The sequence below is a fragment of the Phoxinus phoxinus genome (genome assembly GCF_949152265.1).
Source record: "Phoxinus phoxinus genome assembly, chromosome: 3".
Lineage (NCBI taxonomy): Eukaryota > Metazoa > Chordata > Actinopteri > Cypriniformes > Leuciscidae > Phoxinus > Phoxinus phoxinus.
This window is the reverse complement of record NC_136878.1, coordinates 31,089,748-31,109,598: the sequence shown is the minus strand read 5'-3', so window position 1 is coordinate 31,109,598 and position 19,851 is coordinate 31,089,748. Positions and strand designations below refer to the sequence as shown.

General features: G+C 39.1%; 1 protein-coding gene across 9 annotated transcripts in view; it reads left to right on the top strand.

The window, feature by feature from the left end:
• Positions 1–19,851, top strand: part of mctp1a (multiple C2 domains, transmembrane 1a) — a 221,340-nt gene that overhangs the window by 115,760 nt on the left and 85,729 nt on the right. For all 9 annotated transcript variants that reach the window (XM_079607525.1, XM_079607523.1, XM_079607524.1 and 6 more), the window contains 3 exons: positions 17,065–17,207; positions 17,441–17,520; positions 17,919–18,030. In XM_079607525.1, coding sequence (XP_079463651.1) covers positions 17,065–17,207; positions 17,441–17,520; positions 17,919–18,030 — 335 coding nt within the window. The remainder of the gene's footprint in view (positions 1–17,064; positions 17,208–17,440; positions 17,521–17,918; positions 18,031–19,851) is intronic.

Below are 19,851 nucleotides of genomic sequence, written 5' to 3'. Positions count from 1 at the left end.
GGTTTTGATATATTTTTTAGACAGCTGACTCTATAGAACAGCGGCATGGAAAACTAAATTTACCACCCTCTAGTGGTCGGGAGCATTTCCGTTGTGTTGCGGCTTTATTTCATTGTGTCGTACAGTTTCTGTTGTGGCTTATTTCCGTTGTGTTGTGGGTTCATTTCGTTGTGAACTTATTTTTTATTTTTTTTGCTTTAAATTTCACCAGTTATGCACTACTGGGCCACCGTAGATGACACATATTATGTATTTTTATTATAGAAATATATCATATAGAAAATATCCCATTGCAAAAAAAAAAAAAAAAAGGAATTGCTGTCTAGTCTGAAAATCTCAGATTTTGGAACAGAAAGTTGAAGTTGTCCTTTTACTTATTTGTAAACGTTTCCAGGCATGTTGCATAAATTGCTCTATGGGAATACCCCCTCAGGTTAACATAGTTGTGTGGCAAAAGAACAAGATAGTGGAGAGAGAGAGACAGAGAAGGAGAGAATACATTTATCAACGTTACACTGCCCCTTGGTGGCTACATGTCATATATTACACTTCTAGAGTAAGATTCTGCTTAAGATGTCCTGCTTAGTAGCTTATTTCACGATATGCTATTATTGAAATGGCCACAGTTTATTGGCCACTAAAACTGATGTGAAAATAGTTTTTTCATCTATTGTAGAAAAGCACAGCTCAACTGAAATGGTTGCCAGGCTCAGTACCAGTATGTCAGTGTCGTCATTGCTGGCAAAGCCAGTTCCACTCTGATGCTGCAGTGTTTGTGACTGAGAGTGTTAGATGGCTGCACAATTAATGATTGAACACCATGGTCTCTTTGCCAATATTATGAATTGCATGAATTTTCATGGAGGTTCTGAAAAGATTAAACATTTCATTAACCAAATTATTGACATTATTGTGGGTGCACCCAGAGAACTGATCTTGTGACCTCATGCACACTCACTCACACATAGAAGAAATTGTAAATAACAGTTAGGTCTAAAGCATCATTAGACCATTAGATCCAGAACAGACAGTTTACAAGACCGAGTGCAGCTTTGTCTTTCGTCTCTGAGTAAAGCTTGTCCAGAAATCGAGAGGTGTGATGACTGTGGCTGTTTATATCAGATGTTGCCATGGTCTCTGTACAGTCACACCATTTCTAAACATTGTCTTGTTGCAGTTTGTGTTTGATGCTGGGAGATACATAGTGCCACCACAGTGAAATGTGTTGAATTGCTTTTTATAGTGTGTTGACCTCCGAAGGGGAAGCCTGGTGTCATTCAAGGAATAGGTTTTGCACACACAGCAGCGCTTACAAGTATCTGATGCCATGTAAAGCAGGAACATCAGTGTTGTCTCCTAAATCTCAAAGCTGCAGGAAACTGCACTGATAGTCAGACTGTAAACAGCAGTCACAATTACAACTGCAAACACATTATGCATTATGTATAATTAGGCTATATAAATAATGAACTTTGAGCTTAATTCTGTGAATCTGTTTTCCTCTTATCACAGTGTTCACATCGGCGTTGTAAGAAAACTCTGTCAGTCATAGAACACTTAATGACTCATCACTAATAATTTATTTATTATATAAATGGCTTGTTTATATATTTATGGTAACGCTGGTCTACGATTTTTTAGAAGTCGTCTGCTTCAGAGATAAAATGTGCTATTTAGTATTTTGATGTGCTGAATTCAAATATGACAATTCAAACAACTGATTGGCTACGGTTTCCAAGATATTTAAGTTTTTACCTTTTACATTTATGTATATTGTGTAGATGCACCTATCCTGTTTATGTAACACTTTAAAAACCAGCAAAAGTGTTATATAAATCACATTTATTACAGTTTTTTACGATCGCTATGACAGTTTTTTCAATACATTTAACAATTTTCCTAAACTCTTAACGCACCAACACACCTAAAACACACAATTGGCAAAACGGTTAATTTCATGCTCAAAATCACACATTGTAAACTAAACTCCAAAACTAATTTTCAAAATACAATAATACACTAACACAATACACTACGTCTAACAAAACACTGCAAACATGTTTCAAAATCAAATAATTGTTCAAAACACTAACACATGTTCTCTTCCAACAGGAACATTTAGTCAATCATAACACAATGACAAAAAAACACTAACATCAACTGAAATTACAGAAACGGCATTATGTTATGTGTCAGGTTTGCTCTTATACAATAGACAGTATATTGTATTGATCATAGATTGTGTTTTGCACTGTAGTTTCTTTTGAAGCCTCTCTACATTTTTGTTTTGTTGGGTTTAGTAAATGCATGCATTTTGTTTCTTTTGCTGCAGAAATTCAATACAAAAAATGAATGATCATCTCAGAGTAGCTTTATGTACAGTTTATGAAAAAAAAGAAAAAAAAAGAAAAAAAAGACAGACACAGATTTGCTGCAGTAAAGACTTTACTATATTTGCAAAAGGACATTACTGTAATACCTCTCCCTTGTCCTGGTCTTTGCCCCGCTCCTCTCCCTTGTCCTGGTACTTGTCTTCCTCTCCCTCGTGCAGGCATTTTTCTTTCTTTCTTTCTTTCTTTCTTTCTTTCTTTCTTTCTTTCTTTCTTTCTTTCTTTCTTTCTTTCTTTCTTTCTTTCTTTCTTTCTTTCTTTCTTTCTTTCTTTCTTTCTTTCTTTCTTTGTGTTGCTCCATATTGTTCCTTTCCACACAAGATCAGCCCAAAGAGTCCTCTTTTATAACATATGGTCATGCGATTGAAAGAACCTCAACACCTGAGTGTGCTTTGGAATCAGCTGTAATTTATATATTTCTCAGTAGCAATGGAATAAAGTACAGGGAAATGTTTCAATTCACAATATGAACAGCTGTTCACTTTGACTTTAGCCTATAAGTTATGCTTAGAACATGATGTTATCTGTTCTGACATATAGTGTGAAAGCATTTGTAAATTTGGCAGTAAAATTACATTGTTTTGGTATTGGTTGAGCTTGTGTGTAAAAGAAGTTCAAGCATTTTAAATTTGTGTTAACTGTATGGATTTTGTGTCAAAGCAACAAGAAATGTGTTACTTGTATAGCCTACAAAGACGGATGTTGTGCTAACCGTGTTAAGAGTTTAGGAAACTTGTTAAATGTATTGAAAAAACTGTCATAGCGATTGTAAAAAACTGTATGAAATATTACCTATATATTATATCTTGAAAACTAGAGCCAATCAACAATTTGAAGCAACATTTTCATTCTTAATGACACAGAATTAAAGTCTGACTACATTTATTTCAGAAGAAATTTGGCTGTAGACCAGTGTAATATAACTTAACCAACTCTCTCCACAAAGTACCGAATGAAGACATTGAATACATGTTTTATGAGAAGAGAAACATAAAATAAAAATATTTAAGTTGTTCCATTTGTATTGAAATGAAGGAAAATACAATGAAGGAAACAACAGGGAGAATCCTTATGGGGAAAAACAGCTTAAACCAACAAAGACGGCCTTATGGTGGGCTAAGCTATATTTTAGAGCAGGGTTGAGGTCAAGAAATTATCTTAGTTGCTTATGAACTCAGGCCACAAGCAAACAAAAATACAATTACGTATTAGTACTATTTTATTTTGGTTTCTGGACAAGATAATGGTTTCAATTTCGAGCTAGCTGGGCTTTTAGATTGACAGTAGAACAACCTTTATAGGTCCATAAAAAATGCAGGTTGAAAGCAAATGTGCTGGTGTTAATATATTAACGTGAGGGCAGAGAAGAAGTCGCTCACCAATCAGCACACTATGACCCTGCAGTCACACACAGTCCTCACTCATTCAAACCATCTATTGATCCTTCTGTGAACTCTTGGTGCTCACTCATGTGTTGTGATGGGCAGTTTGATGAATGTGATGGGGAATGTACTCTGAGAAATTCCCCCATTCTGTGCATTTTCAATTGTGGTGAATGAGAAATCATTCTTTATCACAAATTTTGCCTGTTTTATTCAGATTAATGACAAACATCTTTCAGTGCCCATATAATGCTGAATGCTGTGCTTTAGGCGATATCAAAGGCAGAGATGTGACATACATCAGACCCACAGTTAATGTGTCAGCATTTCCCCCCCCAAGCATTTTTTTTCCACTACAGAACTTTCCAATACATTGTTCAGTGCTGCAGACAAGGATGCATCGCTCTCTATTTTTAGTATTTTTTTTCTGCAATATTCTGTGCATTGTTACCTTTCTAGATAACACCATACAATAAGGTTTTCTTTTGTTTACATTAGTTAACATTGGTTACCATTAACAATACTTATGCAGCATTTATTAATATTAGTTAATGTTAATCTTCAAATATTGTTGTGGACAACAGAGTGGTGCGGGGATGATGTATTTTTGTAGACCAAAACCCAGAAACTAGTTAGCATTTTTGCATTTCCTGTTCCATAGTTCTGAAGTCAATGGATTTTTTGCATGGGTTTTTGGTTAAATGCTTGAAAGAAGCTCTGCGGTGAACACAAGCTCAAGATATGTTCATGTTTTATAACGATATAAAATACACCAGTAATGCCTTCTTGTGATTTAAAGGAACACGCTGACTTTTTGGGACTTTAGCAAATATTCACCGTATCCCTCAGAATTAGATAAGTCCATACATACCCCTTTCATCACCGTGCATGACGTAACTCTGTCTGACGCATCCACCGCTAACCTAGCTTAGCACAAAGGCTGGAGCTAAATGGCTCCAGCTAGCATACTGCTCCCGATAAGTGACAAAATAACGAATAATGAGAAGCCCCATGGTGAGTGTTGCGCTAATCAGTATGTATATGGTTAGAAGATGGCTGTCTCATGTGACCTTGTTATGGGAGCAGTATGCTAGCTGGAGCAGTTTACATCCAGTCTCTGTGCTAAGCTAGACTAGCGGTGGGTGCGTCAGACAGAGCTACGGCATTCACGGAGATGAAAAGGGTATGTATGGACTTATTTAACTCTGGGGGATACGGTGAATAAGCTAAAGTCCCAAGAAGTCGGCGTGTTCCTTAAAAAAAAAAAAAACGATTTTACTTGTCTTGTCTTGACATTAAACGTCAGCCGAAACAGGTAAACTCATCTATTCACTAGTCCACTTTCACAGCCTCGTTGTGTTTATAACGAGGCTTTTGCAAACTATTCTGACCAGAACTTTCAATGTTTTTAAACAAAGACTGAATGAGTTGTCGTAAGTTTAGTGATGGTGTCGTTTTGACTTCTCACGTTTGTATTCACGCTTCAAAATTAATAAAAGTTGTGCTCATCTGTGCAGATTATCACATTCATTAGAATCATAAGCTTTTGTTAGTCACAGACCTTATTTTCTGCAATAATCCAAACCGATTAGTCTAGGGACAAAACTCTGGTGATGCTAGTCTCGTGTAGCCAGATCTTCATGACTGACTGCAGAAGGTCTGGACTCCAAGAGCCGCCCAATAGGCCATCTGACTGGCATATAAAGTAACCAATCAAAGTCTTCAGTTTTGTTCAGCATAATGTTTAGGGGAGTACAATAACAATATACAATAACAAAAACAATAACAGACCGGTATGTAAAACTCTTGGATGTATTTTAAAGAGTCTTTACAATGAACTTCACATACTTTTGACTGACCAGTGTTTAGGTTGTCCTGATAATTAGCTTATTGTTACAGTTGAAAACACGGCGACTTTCTTCTTCCGTGAGGGGGTTTGGTCGTTAAAGGATGAGACACACACTTCTCCGGGAAATCTTGTAGAATTCAGATGATGACTTTGAAACTCCTGAAATGTTTTCAATTCTGCAGCCAACAGTCCATGGGCGTGACATCTGAGACTATAGGGTGATGCTAACTTTTGGGTTGGTTTACAATAATATATCATTACCACATTATGGGGAGGCATTGAAATAAAAAAGGCTTAGACTCACTGTGATGTCCTTTGGGGTCCAAAAATTGGAGACCACATTGGAAAATGTAGAAATCTACAACAAAACAAAATACTGTGCCGTGAAATGAATAAGAAATATTTCAGATTCTGCACGATTTATGTTCTTCCTCTGAAGCTCAAGATGCTCTTTTCAAATCATGCTGGAGTACATGATCATCAAACTTGTGGAGTTTAAACTGCTGTCAGTAAAGAAAAAGAAAAAGAAAATAGAAATACATTTTGAAGTTATTTTTACTCAAATTGCTATGCTGATAATATAATTCAAAATTAATTAAGATTTTAATTGTGGTTTCTGGCTGTATTTATTATACTATGTGATGTGTTTATGTAATGTGAATTGTATATATTGAATGGTTTATAGTGTATACACAGTTAAATATTCACTGCAGGTCTTCTTTGGTCTTTTTTCCTTTACCTTGAAATGGAGACAAACCGACTTCTTGCAGCTATCTCATGGTGCACAAACATAATTCACAGCTGGGCATTAACATCCCGAGACAAACAGATTGCTCACATAGTCATTAGAGTCACTGACTCCTCTTGAATTTGAATGCAGTTTATTGCATTATTTAGATGAATGATTCAGTGGCTGAACGAACACTAGGATTGGCGTTACGGGTGGATGCATAGGAAAATAACATCTTTTGTTGGTGTTGTATATCTCCTGAATTGAAGGGATGGATTCCAGTGGTATAAAGACAGTGAATTGTTTTTTATATGTAAAGGCTGTGGAGATTTGAAGCCAGAAGTTTGTTTAGCTGGAGTTTTTCTAAACATTTTGTGTTTTTGATGCAAAAAATATTATCCCCCGGTTTTTACAGACAAGGCGTACACTTAGTCCAGACTAAAATGCATGTTTCAGCTGTTTTAACAAAAAAACAGCTTGCACTGGCATATCTTAAAATATGTCTGTGCCATTGTTTAGTCTCAAGATGTACACCAGCAATGTTTTCTTTTCTTTCTAAGGCATGTTTATAAAAGCTACTTAAATATCCTAATTGAACTAAGGCCTAATCCTGGCTTAATCTAAGACCTGTTTGTACAACCAGGCCTATATGTGAAATTAAACAAAATACTATAGGTCACACTTTATATTGTCTTTAACTACAACAGTATGCACTTACATCAGAAAAATTGTACGGTACAATGTACTTATTGTGTTCGTGTTGTATTGAGAAGAAGAAAAAATAAATATATATATATATTTATTTTAAATATAAGTATAATGTAAAAAAGGTATGTACTCAATAAGTGCATTATCCAATTTATAATTTAAATGTTAGTAGTAGCTAAAGGCATCTAATATAAAGTGGGATCAAATACTTGACTCAAAACAAAACCCAGTGCCAGCGCAGTGTTGTCCAGGTTTGATTATTGTACTAAAGGTCTCAGTGCTGATTTAATGGCATTATAGAGGCTTTCCTCGGAGGTTATGATGAGCACTGAGAGAAACACACTGCAGAGGTGTTGAATGGGGATTCCCTGCCAGTGAGCTGCTGTAATTTAAGTGATCGTATACGGAGCTGTCATCAGCGTGCCCACACTGTCATGAATTCACACCAAGCTGGAAATAGTCCTCAATAGTTTTATTAACAGAACTTGCCAAGCGCTAACAACTGTGGCTATCCGGTATCTTAACAACAACAACACCCAAGCCCGTAGCTCCTCCTAGTGGAGAGTGGAGCTTACTGCAACAATCATTAAAATCACATCACATCTCCCCTCTTAAGTAAATTCCAATTAGCAGTATGTCAATATATTCAGATTATATCTTGAACTAAATACTTTACTTTTTTTTTTTATATATATATATAACAATTTAACTGTCACTGTAACTTCCATAATAATAATATCAGAACAAGAAGCCAGTACTGTAACACACTACACGACCAATAAAGGACATTTTCATCTTAAACATAGTCCTTAAACCTGGCGGGTGGTCTAATAGCTCTTCCGGCTAAGGTTCTCTTTGGAGAGGTGCCCGAACTCGGGGAAATAGTTGGAACACAGGACACAGGTGAACCAGAAGCAGTGAGAGGGATGTCTGTGTCACCCTGAGTGGTAAAATCACAGTCATCATTAGTCTCTTGTCCAGCACCTTCAGATGCTGGCTCGGGCACTTCTTGCAAATGCCTCCTATTCCTGCGGGCAACAGTCCCTTGGTCCGTTTGAATTAGATAAGACCTGGGCTCTTGAGCTTTCGCGATAACTTTTGCTGGGGTTTTCCAACCCTTCTCCCCATCCAGTTTGACATTAACCCTCTGGCCCGGCTGCAGTGTAGGCAGAGGTCGGGTTGAGTGACGCTTGTTGTAGAAGAAGCGGTAGGCAGCTTTGGATTGCTGGTCCTTAAGTCTTACCGCCTGATGGTCAATTTCAGTCGGGTTCAGCTGCTGTGGCAACACAGGAACTGTGGTTCTGATTTCTCGTCCGATCATCAGTTGAGCTGGGCTCTGGCCTGTTGCGGTGATAGCTGTGGCTCTGTAACTCAACAAGGCTAGTTGTGGATCCGGTTGTCGAAGGATTCTCTTTGCAATGGCTACGCTCCTCTCAGCAGCTCCATTCGCTTGAGGGTAGTGAGGGCTTGACGTCATATGCTCAAAGTTGTACTCCTCACTGAACTGGCGAAACTCCGCTGAAGCGAACTGAGGGCCGTTATCCGTAACTAGCTCAAACGGGATCCCCCACCTGGCGAACATGCACTTCAGGCGAGTGATGACTTGGTTGCTGCTTGTGGAAGGTAAATGAGAAATCTCAATGTAGCGTGAATAATAGTCTGTTGCTACCAAGTACTGTTTTCCTTCAAGCTCAAATAAATCAGCGGCTATCTTCTGCCAAGCTCCTATTGGCAGTGGTGTGGTGATCAGTGGCTCTTTTCTTTGAGTTGGTTTATGCTTGATACAAAACTCGCATGTTTTTACAAGCTCGGCAATGTCTCTCCCGACACCTGGCCACCACACTGAAATGTTAGCCCTTTTCCGGCACTTCGTGAGTCCCTGATGACCTGCATGTATTTGTGACAGCACAGTCTTTTGCATTGAAAGAGGAACAACAATGCGGTCATCATGCAGCAAGAGTCCATTGACTTCAGACAGGTGAGCTCTAGCGGCGTGATACTTGAGCAGGTTGTGTGGCAGGCGGGACAAATCTGAAGGCCAGCCAGTACTTGTATAACGAATCACCGATTGAAGAATTTTGTCGTTGCTTGTAGCTTCTCTCATTGCATTAAGTCTGTCTTTGGTGATTGGTCTAGTTCCAATCACTGCCTGAACATAAGCTTTGACGTCCTGCTCTGTGTCTGACTCCGTACCACCCTCCAGGGGGTTGCGAGACAGGGTGTCAGCAACAACAAGCTGTTTCCCTGGTACGTGAACAGCTTCTGCATTAAACTTCATTAGGCGCATCAATAACCTCTGACACCTAACGGGTGCTTTATCCAGGTCATAGCTGTTGATAAGTGGAACCAGAGGTTTGTGGTCAGTCTCAAGCACAAACCTGTCCATACCTTGTAAGTACCTCCCAAAGCGCTCGCATGCCCACACACTGGCAAGGCATTCCTTTTCTATCTGGGAGTACCTACGCTCCGTCTCTGTCAGTGTCCTTGAACAAAAGGCGACTGGTCGGAGTCCGTCACTGTGTTCTTGGTAGAGTGCGCCCCCTAGGCCATAACTACTTGCGTCTGCACTTACCACTGTTGGCTTTGTTGCATCATAATATGCCAGTACGGGTGCTGAGGTAAGCAAACCTTTTACCGTTTTGAAGGCGTCCTCTTGTGCTTCTCCCCATGTCCACACTGTGTCGCTCTTCAATAGGCTGTTTATAGGGTGCATGACAGTGGAGAGATCAGGAAGGAATTTTCCCAAGTAGTTTATCATTCCAAGCCTTTGACGCAGTTCCGTTATGTTCTTTGGGCTGGGAAGTTCCGCAATGGCTCTGACTTTCTCAGTGTCCGGTTTGATGCCATTTTTCCCTATGATGTGTCCAAAATAATGAATCTCATGTTTTCTGAATTGACATTTGTCTTTGTTTAGTTTAAGTCCTGAAGCTTTAATTGTTTTCATCACAGCTTGTAGGTTTTGGTCGTGGTCTTCCTGGTCCTTGCCAAAGATCAGAATGTCATCCATGACAACTTCAGTGCCGGTGTGACCCCTCAGAAGTGAGCTCATTTTCTGCTGAAATATTTCCGGTGCCGATGTAATCCCGAAAGGAAGGCGACGGAAACAGAAGCGGCCCACGGGAGTAATAAAGGTAGTAAGTTTCATGCTGCTCTCATCAAGTGGGATCTGCCAAAACCCACTTGATGCGTCCACTGTGGAGAACACTGTTGCGCCTGCCAGTTTTGGTGCAATATCCTCAAGCGTGGGAATAATGAACCTTTCTCTTTTCACAGCTTTATTCAGCTTGGTAAGATCCACACAGATCCGAGGTTTCTTGTTCTTTTTAATCACTGGCACCATAGGAGCACACCAGTCTGTAGCTTCCTTTACTTCTTCTATGATGCCAAGAGACTGCATGCGCTTCAATTCCTCCTCCACTTGAGGCAGGATTGGAAATGGGATGCGTCGTGGGGTTACAATGCTGTATGGCTTGGTCTCCGGCCTAAGCTCTATTTTGACTGGCTCACAATTTAACAGTCCAATGTTCCCAAATACATCCTCATATGACTCGAGTCCATTTACTCTGCGAACCAATCCCATTTTGACTGCAGTTTTCCGTCCAAGTAAGTTTGTTGTGAAAGAGCCTGACATAACATAAATCCAAAATGGGAAAGTCTCCCTATGTTTTTCACAGTGTGTCATGAACTTGCCTTTACAATCTAGCTTTCCACCAGGGCTTGTGAAGGTTGATTTTGTCATCACCAGGGGAGGGCGCTGTTGCAGGGAGGAATATGTTTCCTCAGGAATCACTGTTACATCCGCACCTGTATCAATCCGGAATGTAACAGTCGTGCCATTGATTTGTAGATCTTCATACCATTTATCTTCATCATTTTCACTGCCATCAGCAACAGCCCCGAGAAACCATGCACTGCCCTCATCACTGTCACCGCCAGTAGTTTTAATTGCATTCACATTCTTAGTTTTACACAGTGCTTCAAAATGTCCCATTTTATTGCATTTGCGGCAGCGTTTACCTGTAGCTGGACATGCACCGTAATCATGCTGTCTCCCACATCTTGTGCACATTATCTTTGCTTGATGTGTCACGTTCTTGTATTGTTCATCTTTGTTTTTGCCATACTTTTTATCGTACTGCCTAGACTGCTTGTACTTACGTGCATTAACGGCACCCACTTCAACATTTGTTGCTCTGGCGCTGACGTTTTGTGCTTTTATAAGCTCCGACTGACGCGCAATACTGATTGCCTTCTCTAATGTCAAGTCCGGTTCGAGTTGTAACTTTTGCGACACTTCTCCATCTGCGATGCCGATGACAATGCGATCCCTTATCTGTTCGTCTTTAGTCGTTCCAAAATCACAGTGCTCTGCAAGCTTATAAAGCTCTCTGACAAACGCCTCCACGCTCTCTCCATGGAGCTGTGAGCGTCTATGGAAACAGGCACGTTCATGTATCGTATTCCGCCTTGGCACAAAATGTTCATCAAACTTTTTCAAAACCTCTTCATAATAGTGCTGCACATCATCCGGAAATGTAAAGGTGCTAAAAATAGGTTCTGAGTCTTTCCCCATTGCGTATAACAGCGTATTCACTTGTATATCATCGTCTTCTTGGTTTAGCTTAGTTGCTATCCGAAAGCGAGAAAAACGCTGTCTCCAGATCGGCCACGCCGAAGGCTGGGTGAAGTCAAACGATTCAGGAGACTGAAACTTAGCCATCTCGTTGCTTCAATCTTGTTCACCGGGCGAAAGATCCCACTTCTGACACCATGTCATGAATTCACACCAAGCTGGAAATAGTCCTCAATAGTTTTATTAACAGAACTTGCCAAGCGCTAACAACTGTGGCTATCCGGTATCTTAACAACAACAACACCCAAGCCCGTAGCTCCTCCTAGTGGAGAGTGGAGCTTACTGCAACAATCATTAAAATCACATCACACACACCAACACTTTTACAGTGTAACATACTCCAGTCGGCAGTTTTTGCAGATGAGTGGATGGTCATAGATACATGGACAAATGCTACTCAACCTTTTAAAGGGAAAGTTATCTAAAAAATTAAAATATTGTCAATCATTTACCTGTGTGTTCTTGTTTTACTGCTCTTTTCGTTACAATAAAAGTGAATAGTGACCATGCAGGGGATTTCGAGTTTCATAAATGACAGAAAGCATTATAAAACGCATTACTCATGAACGTTGGTCTTCTGAAGTCTTTCAATAGCTTTATGTGATGAAGTCGTTATACACTGATAGTCTCCATTGATTCAGATCTCATTCTTGTTCACATACAGTATATTCTAATGTGTCAGTGGTGCCAAATTTGAATATGCATGAGATTTGCAAGCTATTTAAACCTGAATTAAGTATTTTCCTTAAAGCTGTCATGTGCTAATGCCTCATCACATTCACTCTTTTATTGCTGGATAATGCATCTCTGAACAGGGACACGCAGGTTTCTGCAGAGAAGAACGTGAGCTGAATTTAAACATTAGGAGGTTGATTGATTCCCGTTAAATCCAAGACTTTATATGGTCATAATATTGTAACAACATTTACTATGTATAATAACGTTTGTCAGGGTAAATTTAGCTCAAAGGAATTATGAATTAATTTATAGGGAATCTTCAAAAGAATCATTCATACGGCCGAGCAAATGACTCGTTCAGCGTTCATTTGAACGGGCCGTAACTGCAGCTCAGCAGCGGATATAAATATCCAAACTATAGTGAAAACACTATTTATTAGCAAGGTAACTTAGATCAGCAGTTTAAGACATTAAATTCGTAAGCACATAACACAAGAACAATTATCTTTCATATATAAGCAAGACTTTATTGATTATTCTAACACATAAAACTAATATCTAACACAAACACACGCACACACACATTCATACGAGTTGCAGAAAGAGAGAGAGTGAGGAAAGAATGAGTTTTAAGAGCAAGGTGATGAAATCCCAAGTTTCTATATGCACTTATAAGACATGACCTGAACGAACCATCAATCCTTAATTTAACCCTTCTATCGTTTCTTAGGCGGGTTAAATTCAATTTATATTAATGCACCAGTTCAGTTAAGAGTCTGGAGGTTACTTGCTTGTTTTGCGTTCCTTTGGGGATTCCTTTTGTTGGCGTAAAAGGGGGTTTCCCGGGTTCGTTGATTGGCTGGCAGTCTTCTCGTGGCTGGATAGATGTCTTGGGCGGCCAATCACGTGGTGTGTTGGCGGATGGATGGAAAGTCTTTGAAGTTGGAAGCGGGCTTCACAGTCGAATCGTTTAAACGAAACTTTGCAGCAAAACTTAACTTAGAACCGAGACTTTCAACGGGAAAGAAAAGAAAACTACGAGAAATAAAGAAAAGTGAGGCGAGTTTAGATGGCTTGACTGAAGCGGTTTAACCCATGTTCTTCTGATCTTGATTTGGGTTCTTTCGTCCGCTCGTCTAACGTTACATGGTTACTTGTCTGGAGGGAGTAAATCCGCTCTTCCGCTAACGGTCTTTTTCCTTCTACTCCTCCTTCCTTCTTTCTAAACTTCTTTTTCCCCCCTAACTTCTGAATCTTTGTTCGGGTTTTAAGCTCAAATGTTTGTCCAGCCTCCTGGATGAGTTCTGACCAATTAGGCACTGTCTTTATTTGAGAGGTGGCATTTTCTTCACCTCACGTCGTAAATCATGCGTTATCTGTGATCTCTTTACTCCACAGAGTACAGAGGCCACAGTTTAGACATCATTACTATTATAAGAATACGAAACATTTTACACAGATTTCAATCAAGCCATCTTTTGAATTACGAACATATGAACGTACTGATAGGAAGCACGACACACTTTCATTCAAACATCTAATAGTTATAACCATTACATGACTTATATGATCTAAGCATAATAGACACACATATAGAGGTTGTAAACACAATATATAATTATGTAGTTGGATTATGTTTGGTAAGAAGTTCATCAAGAATTGTTTTGGGATGATTTTATGTAATTTTATATGTAAAGTCTTAGTCTCTGTGGGTTTTGAGGAGGTCGTTCAAAGGTCCTCAAAGAAAAGGAGGTCTGTTTTACATCCTTTGTCATTAATCTTGGTGGGTGCCCGAGCCGTGCCATCTCTGAACCAATCAGTCTTTCCCAAACTATCTAACTTGACAACGTTCTTCGTTGTTGGGCTCATCTCTTAAGGCTATAAATTCCTTACTGGGGGGTTTTCGTTGGCTATGGTAGACTGGCTGGAGCCGGGGTCTGGAGTGTTGAGTTCTGGGTGGAATTATGTTTAAACGAATCACCTGGAAGATTCATTTGTGTTTGGTTCGCCCTGAACGCTACAATATTGACATAGCCTATCTCTTGGCATTGATGTTTGTCAGAGGAATGAAATTGAAGGGATCACTTAAATCTAAGGGCTCCATTCAGGACATGTTTAATGTGGTTTGGCACAACAGACTGTGTGATTGTCCAATTATTTGTTGCATTTTGTGCACAGTGTAAGTTATGTTTAGTTTCAATTTCATGGACTTTTAGTCTGATTATCTTCAGTTTCCTGTTTTCTTTGTTCTAGTTTCCTGCCACTATCTGTTGTCATGGTGATTCATTTAAGGAGCACAGCTGTCAGCATTTAGTTCATTATCATTCTGTATTTAAGTCCCTAAGTTTGTTTCCTTTCTTTTCCGGTATTGTTTGTGAAGTCTGTTAAAGACTCTTGCTACTTAATCCTTCTTTGTCTTCCTTGGAACTAAGCATGACAGAATTCTGGACCAAAAGAAGTAAAATGGATACCGCAGCCCAGTTTATCGATCTTGCTGGAGAGAACCTTGCTATCTTAGACTTAGAGTACACTGCCCGATTCTGTCAACTGGCTGTGAAAACGGACCTTAACAATGAGACTCTAAAGTCTCTGTATTGTTCTGGAGCCAACTGTTACTCCCCCCTTGACCTACCTGACATGAGTGAAGGAACCTGGAGAGAGGTGATCCTCCATGTTTGCAGTGTGCCTACTTTCAGCTGATGCTAGCGTTAAAGGCCACAGCAGAGCCAGAGCACTTGCCCACCGCAGGAAAGGAGCCCGAGCCCACCACAGAGCTGGAGACCGTGTTGATGCCCAACATGAACCCTGAGCCAACGGCAATGCCCACAGCGGTGCCGGAGCGTGAGGCCACATCTTTCCGGGAGCTGAAAGTAGCTGTCCAGTCTAAGTGTCATCTTCTATCTACGAGTCGGGGAAAATAGACAAGAGCTGGATGAGGATGACCGCCTCCCTCCTTAGATTACACCCAGTCCAAAGCTAACATCGCCGCTGGCCGTAACCAGCTCAGAGACTGTTATACCAATAAAAAATACAACCACCCTGCTTCCCTCTCCCACCTCCTCTGCCCAGGCTAGTCGGTCCCTCTGCCCCGCCTTCGCTGGTGCCCTTCGGTTCCTCAGGTCCTCTATTGGCTTTTACCAGTTTGGATTCGCTGTGGACTTCTAGTTTGCCAGCTCAGATCGTCAAGCAGTCGACTCCGCCTCGGCTCCACCCATGGCCGTCATCCCATCGGCTCCACGGTGCTTCCTTGTCCCACCGACTCCACCTTGGTCGGACATCGCCCTGCCTGCGGTGCAGACTTTCGAGCCTTCAGCTGGGCTTTGGCTCTCCACCCCTTTGGCTCCATCTGGCTCCACTTTTCCTGCGGCTGTCTTCTCCGCCCCGGTTCCTTCCACTGGAGCTTCCTTCACCAATCCCTTGTTCGCCTCCTGAACCACATCCTCAAACCATTTAACGGCACAAGGCCACGCCGCGTTCTGTAACAGTTATGTTTAGTTAGTTCCATTTTTATGGACTTTTAGTTTGTTTATATTCAGTTTCCATTGTTCTAGTTTCCCGCCATTATGTGTTGTCATTGTGATTAATTTAACCAGCTGTCTGCATTCAGTTCATCATCATTATGTATTTAAGTCTCTCAGTTTGGGTCTACATGCTGTTTAGTTTGCTATAACCTTTGGATCTACTTTGCTTTACTTTATTAAATAATGTTGCTACTTAATCCTTCGTCTTCATTGGAACTTGGAATTTATCTCTAAAATTCTTGATTGATCAGATTCGCATGGCAAATGCTGTGATTTTACATCTCTGGTTGATAGTATGCCATGCTTCATGTGTCAGAGTGATGAAGTGTAGATCCTGATCCACTGCAGCAAAGTCAGAGCAGGTCAGGTGACATATGAGGATGCTGTGCACATTTAACACTGAACACACAGTGACATCTAGTGGTCTCTTATGAAAACTGCACTGTTGCAAACCAATTGAGTCCGAATGTCAAGATGTTGCTTTTGCAATTTTAGGGAACCAAGTAACTTAGGCAAGTCTCTTAATGTATTAACATTGTGGAATATCACATTCACACACATTCAATGTCGTTATATGCTCTGTTGTTGTTCTTTCTGTTATTTTCTCAGGGTATATAATGAGGCTCTGTCATGTTGATTATTATTCAAAGGTATATTTGAATTTACACTCACTGTATTTAGACTTCCCTTGGCTCCACACAGCACACTTATCCACTTAGTGCCTGAGCCAATAAGGGTTGACAATTAAGGTCACATGACCCAAATATTTCTGCCTCCACTCCCTCAGACCAATTTGCATACACAACTACTCCTAGGAAAGAAAGAACCTTACAGCAAAAAATAAATTTATGCATATGAACATAATGATAAATACGTCCATATGAACATAATTATGTGTTTGTTGTTGTCAGCAATAAAAAAATATTGCATCATCTCATTCTGAGACTATTTTATATCTGGATGATGCAAGATTGTATTCCAATTAATTTTCTCAGTGAGGATTTATCTTTTCAGTATTTGGAAAGTGTTCCCAAAGTGCTATTTACAGTATTATAAACCAAGTTTGCCTATAACACCATGTTCTTTTGTAAAAGAAAAAAAGGTTTTATTTAAAAAAGGTTTCTTTTGAACAACAGTCAAATATATTGTGCGTTTTTCTTGTTGTATTGACAGGGACCAGTGACCCATATGTAAAGTTTAAGATAGCAGGGAAGGAGGTTTTTCGCAGCAAGACAATCCACAAGAACCTGAACCCAGTATGGGACGAGAAAGTCAGTCTGCTGGTGGAGAGTTTGAGAGAGCCGCTCTACGTGAAGGTAAATGATAAATAACAGTTTGAGTGCTTCGCTCCAGTCATTAAATTGATTATGTAGAGCTTTTTATTTGCTGCTGAGGCATTAGTGCTTATTTATTGTGTTTGTAATAAATGGAGATTGTAAAGAAGTCGATCTGTATATTTATACGCTTTAAACTGTACACCGGTCTTACAGTAATCCTCTGTCGTGTGAAATGACATGCCTTACTGTTGTGTGTTTTCTATCCTCTGCAGGTCTTTGACTATGACTTTGGGCTGCAGGATGACTTTATGGGCTCTGCATATCTCTATTTAGAGTCCCTGGAGCACCAAAGGTCTTCTGATGCGTTGTGACACATTAACACATCTGAAACACAATCACAAGAATCACTGCTGCCACCTAGTGATTTTGCATGGAAATTTTTAAAATTAAAATAAACACTAACTAGAAAAAAAAAATACTCAAATGTGTTTAAATTCAGGTGCCAAGCCACTTCTCAATTTCATTTAGCTTAAATTGATGTACTAAAATAACTAAAACTGAAAAAATGCCCCAAAATCTCAAGTAAAATGAAAATAAAAATGGAAAATATGAAAATAAAAACAAATTCAAAATATGAATAACTGTAATTGTATCTCAATCATAGAATGCTGTATGAAATGAGGAACATAATCTTTAATCATGGCATGTGTTCGGTTGTTCATACTGTAGGTTCTCTCTGTGCCCTTTTAGGACCTTGGATGTGACCATTGAACTCAAAGATCCCCACTATCCCAACCATGACTTGGGTTCACTGGATCTGACTGTCACACTTATTCCAAAAGAGGGAGACTTCAGGGAAACTGTGAGTTTTTCATTTTCATATAAGTTTTTCTAGCTGATGTGTTTGTGCTGAGAATATGAGCTGGAGGTGTGTGATGTGACATTGCTGGATCAGATGTGCCTGGAACATGCAATATTTACTCATCATCAAACCTGAATAGATATTAAGATGATTCCCGGAAATTCCCATTGTTTCGTACTTTTAGGAAAATACATGCATTCCGCTTCCATATTTCTGTCTACATGGTTCCTACGGTCAGGGAAACCTGAAAATATCAGGGAACTTATTTCTTCTTCAGCTTTACAGTACAAAGAACATTAGGCATTGTTCTTTACAAGTGTAATCTCTAGAAAATGAATTTCACAAACACTTATCCAAACCTGTCCATTTTTGAAAAGTCATGGAAATGTATTGGTAAGGTTTGGGAGCTCAGTATCGAATTAAATTTTTTTTTTATCTTTTAAAATAGAAATCTAGTACTCTCTTTGATTTTCACTTTACCGTTTAGAGGTTTGGGGTCCTTTTTAAAAATAAATGAATAGTGTTTTCAGCAAGAACACGTTAAATTGATCAGTAGTGACAGTAAATACTTTTACATTGTTAAAAAATTTTTTTTAAATGTCAAATAAATGCTGTAATCTTTCTATTCTTCGAGTATCCTGCAATAAAATGGATCCACAACAATATTGTGCCACTGTTTTTTAACATTGCTAATAATAAGAAATGTTTCTTGAGCATAAATCAGCATATTATAATGATTTCTGAAGGATCATGTGACACTGAAGACTGGAGTAATGATGCTGAAAATTCAGCTTTTCCATCACAGGAATAAATTACATTTTAAAATATATTAAAATAGAAAACAGCTGTTATAAATAATAGGTTTACTTTGTTTTTGATCAAATTAATGCAGCCTTGGTGAGCATATAAAAGACTTATTTCCAAAACATAAAAAAATCGTACCGACCCCAAACTTTTGAACAAAAGTATATTTAGCCAAGGGTTTCAAATGTTATATAGCATTCCACCCATTTGACCACAGTACAGAAGACTACAAATTAGTTTTCTGGGATAGATGTGCCAATGTCTGACCTGAAAAGTATTTATATTGCAAACTTCAGGTAAATCTATAAATCCATTGTAGAGAACATGCTCGGCATTGGCGGGCAGAATTTCAGTGAGAGGAGATTAATCCAGTTACCTATTAGCCAGCTAGTTCACTAACAAATGCACCCTGTCTTTACACAGAGTAATGCAGTCAAATATCTTGTTTTTGCGTATAGTAATGGTTGCTCTGGATGAAAGAGTACTTATTGCTCAGCATGTTTAACAGGGACACTGTGAATTTATAGGGGACATGTTTTATGTAGAACTACACCAAGAGAAAACCTATATTAGTAACTTAAGCTCTGAGTCAATTTAACAAACATGTATTAAGTATTCAAGGCCACCATCTTTTTATGTTTATTCTGCCTGGTTAGTCTGATCAAAACATGATAGTGGCTAAATATGGTTTAGAATACTAAAGAACTGTATATGGTACCATACAATAATACACTGTGTTTATATGTTTCTAGAAATATGTGAAGCAGGATGAAAATGCAATGATAAACACTTAATGGTGTAGTATGCTACTTTGTTGTGACGTGACATTTTGTGGAATCTAGTTCATCATCACTGAAATATATTTTTCATTCAGAATCCAATTTTGTGTGAAAAAAAACGTCAGGTTTGGCAGCTATGATTATTATATCTATTTTTTTTTTTTAACATATTTATTTAATAATATTTTGGCAGCAATTTTTTTCTGGATGATGATGATGATTTTGGCGGCAAACAACA